Source organism: Anneissia japonica, unplaced genomic scaffold, assembly GCF_011630105.1.
Source record: "Anneissia japonica isolate Jap-2015-1 unplaced genomic scaffold, ASM1163010v1 scaffold123604_len1194_cov155, whole genome shotgun sequence".
NCBI classification, from domain to species: Eukaryota; Metazoa; Echinodermata; class Crinoidea; order Comatulida; family Comatulidae; genus Anneissia; species Anneissia japonica.
In genome coordinates this window covers 1-1,194 of record NW_022691430.1, presented here as the reverse complement: position 1 = coordinate 1,194, position 1,194 = coordinate 1, and the positions used below count along the sequence as shown (strand labels likewise).

General features: G+C 37.7%; 1 protein-coding gene across 1 annotated transcript; it reads right to left on the bottom strand.

Annotated features, from left to right (window-relative positions):
* Positions 1-126: 126 nt before the first annotated feature.
* On the bottom strand, positions 127-1,036 carry LOC117100052 (programmed cell death 6-interacting protein-like). Its single transcript, XM_033239600.1, has 2 exons — positions 562-1,036; positions 127-220 (listed from the first exon to the last, which is right to left on the bottom strand). The coding sequence occupies exons 1-2, from the start codon at positions 765-767 to the stop codon at positions 142-144; spliced, it is 285 nt and encodes a 94-aa protein (XP_033095491.1). The 5' UTR covers positions 768-1,036; the 3' UTR covers positions 127-141.
* Positions 1,037-1,194: the final 158 nt, after the last annotated feature.

Here is a 1,194-nt window from a genome sequence, read left to right as displayed (position 1 = left end):
ATAATAATTGGAGTAATGCAAATGCATATTTTCTAAAAAAAGTCAATTTTTAGTGAAATTTTGCCAGGAATGGGGCTTTAACCTTGATACTCAAGCTAAAATGTATGCAATTACAATTAATTTGACTATTTATTTAGTTTGTTATACTGACATAAAAATACATACCATGTCCTCTGATACAGGTAACTTTGATTCCATTAAAACAAGTTGATCATAATATCTGTAGTAAAAAATAAATCAAAAACTTTTCTTTGAATACTGGTAAATTGGAAATCAAACACGTTGGTCCGGATCCTGGCTCTCTGACTGTAAAGTACGAGACGACCTGTGCAGGGAATTTATTCTCCGCGCAGAAACATTGAGGCAGACTCAATCATATGCATTAGAATTAATAAAATATTACAAGATCCAACTGTGAAACAACCAAATAAGATCTAAGAAAGGTGTACCTAGGCATAGGCCTGGACTTGGCTAGGCCATAAACTTGAAGCATAGGCTAGGCCTAGCTTCCGTGCCGCAAAGCCGGCGCGCGATTCGACCAAGCCCGTCAACATCACTTACCGCTGAAGGGTGTCGATCGAATTTTCATGCTTATCAAGTTTCCTACAAACAGCATTATTCCTTTGAGTGTTCAAATCATTCATAGCCTGAGCATAATCTTCTTCTTGGCCATCTTTATTATAGGTACGCTGAATAAATTTCTTCAGCGGTGGAACAACATTAACTTCTTGACTATTTTTCAAGGGGACAGAAATAAATGCAGCCATTTTTGCTACACATCAAGTAATGACGTCATTGAGTGTCCTCATTTCGCGATCATCACGGGGACGTTAGTCTGCAAGTGATGTCAGTACTAAAAATAACCTCAAATTAATAGTTTCGAAGTACAGTAAAATGCCGGGTGTAGGCTGGTTTTGGCCTGGGTGTGGGGCCGAAAATTGAAAATTCAGAACAAAACCCTATTCTAATGAAAACTTTATAATAGTCATTTTTAGTATTTTTAACCCACATAGTGGAACTAATTTTCCATCATGCATAGGTGGTGAGCACCCGCCTGAGCTACGTCCACTAGGGTGGTAGTTTCATTTTCATACTGACAGTTCGTATTCCGAGCTGTCAGTATTGCTAATTCAAATATCTAATTATTACGTCAGTATTTGTTTACCTGCATACACCTGAATTCTCGGAATGTAC

Excerpts from the sequence above, each read along its gene's own strand:
- LOC117100052 (XM_033239600.1), bottom strand. The coding sequence starts at position 767 with ATGGCTGCATTTATTTCTGTCCCCTTGAAAAATAGTCAAGAAGTTAAT. Across the intron at positions 221-561 it reads TCGATCGACACCCTTCAGCG|ATATTATGATCAACTTGTTT; the intron begins GTAAGTGATGTT and ends TTTTTACTACAG.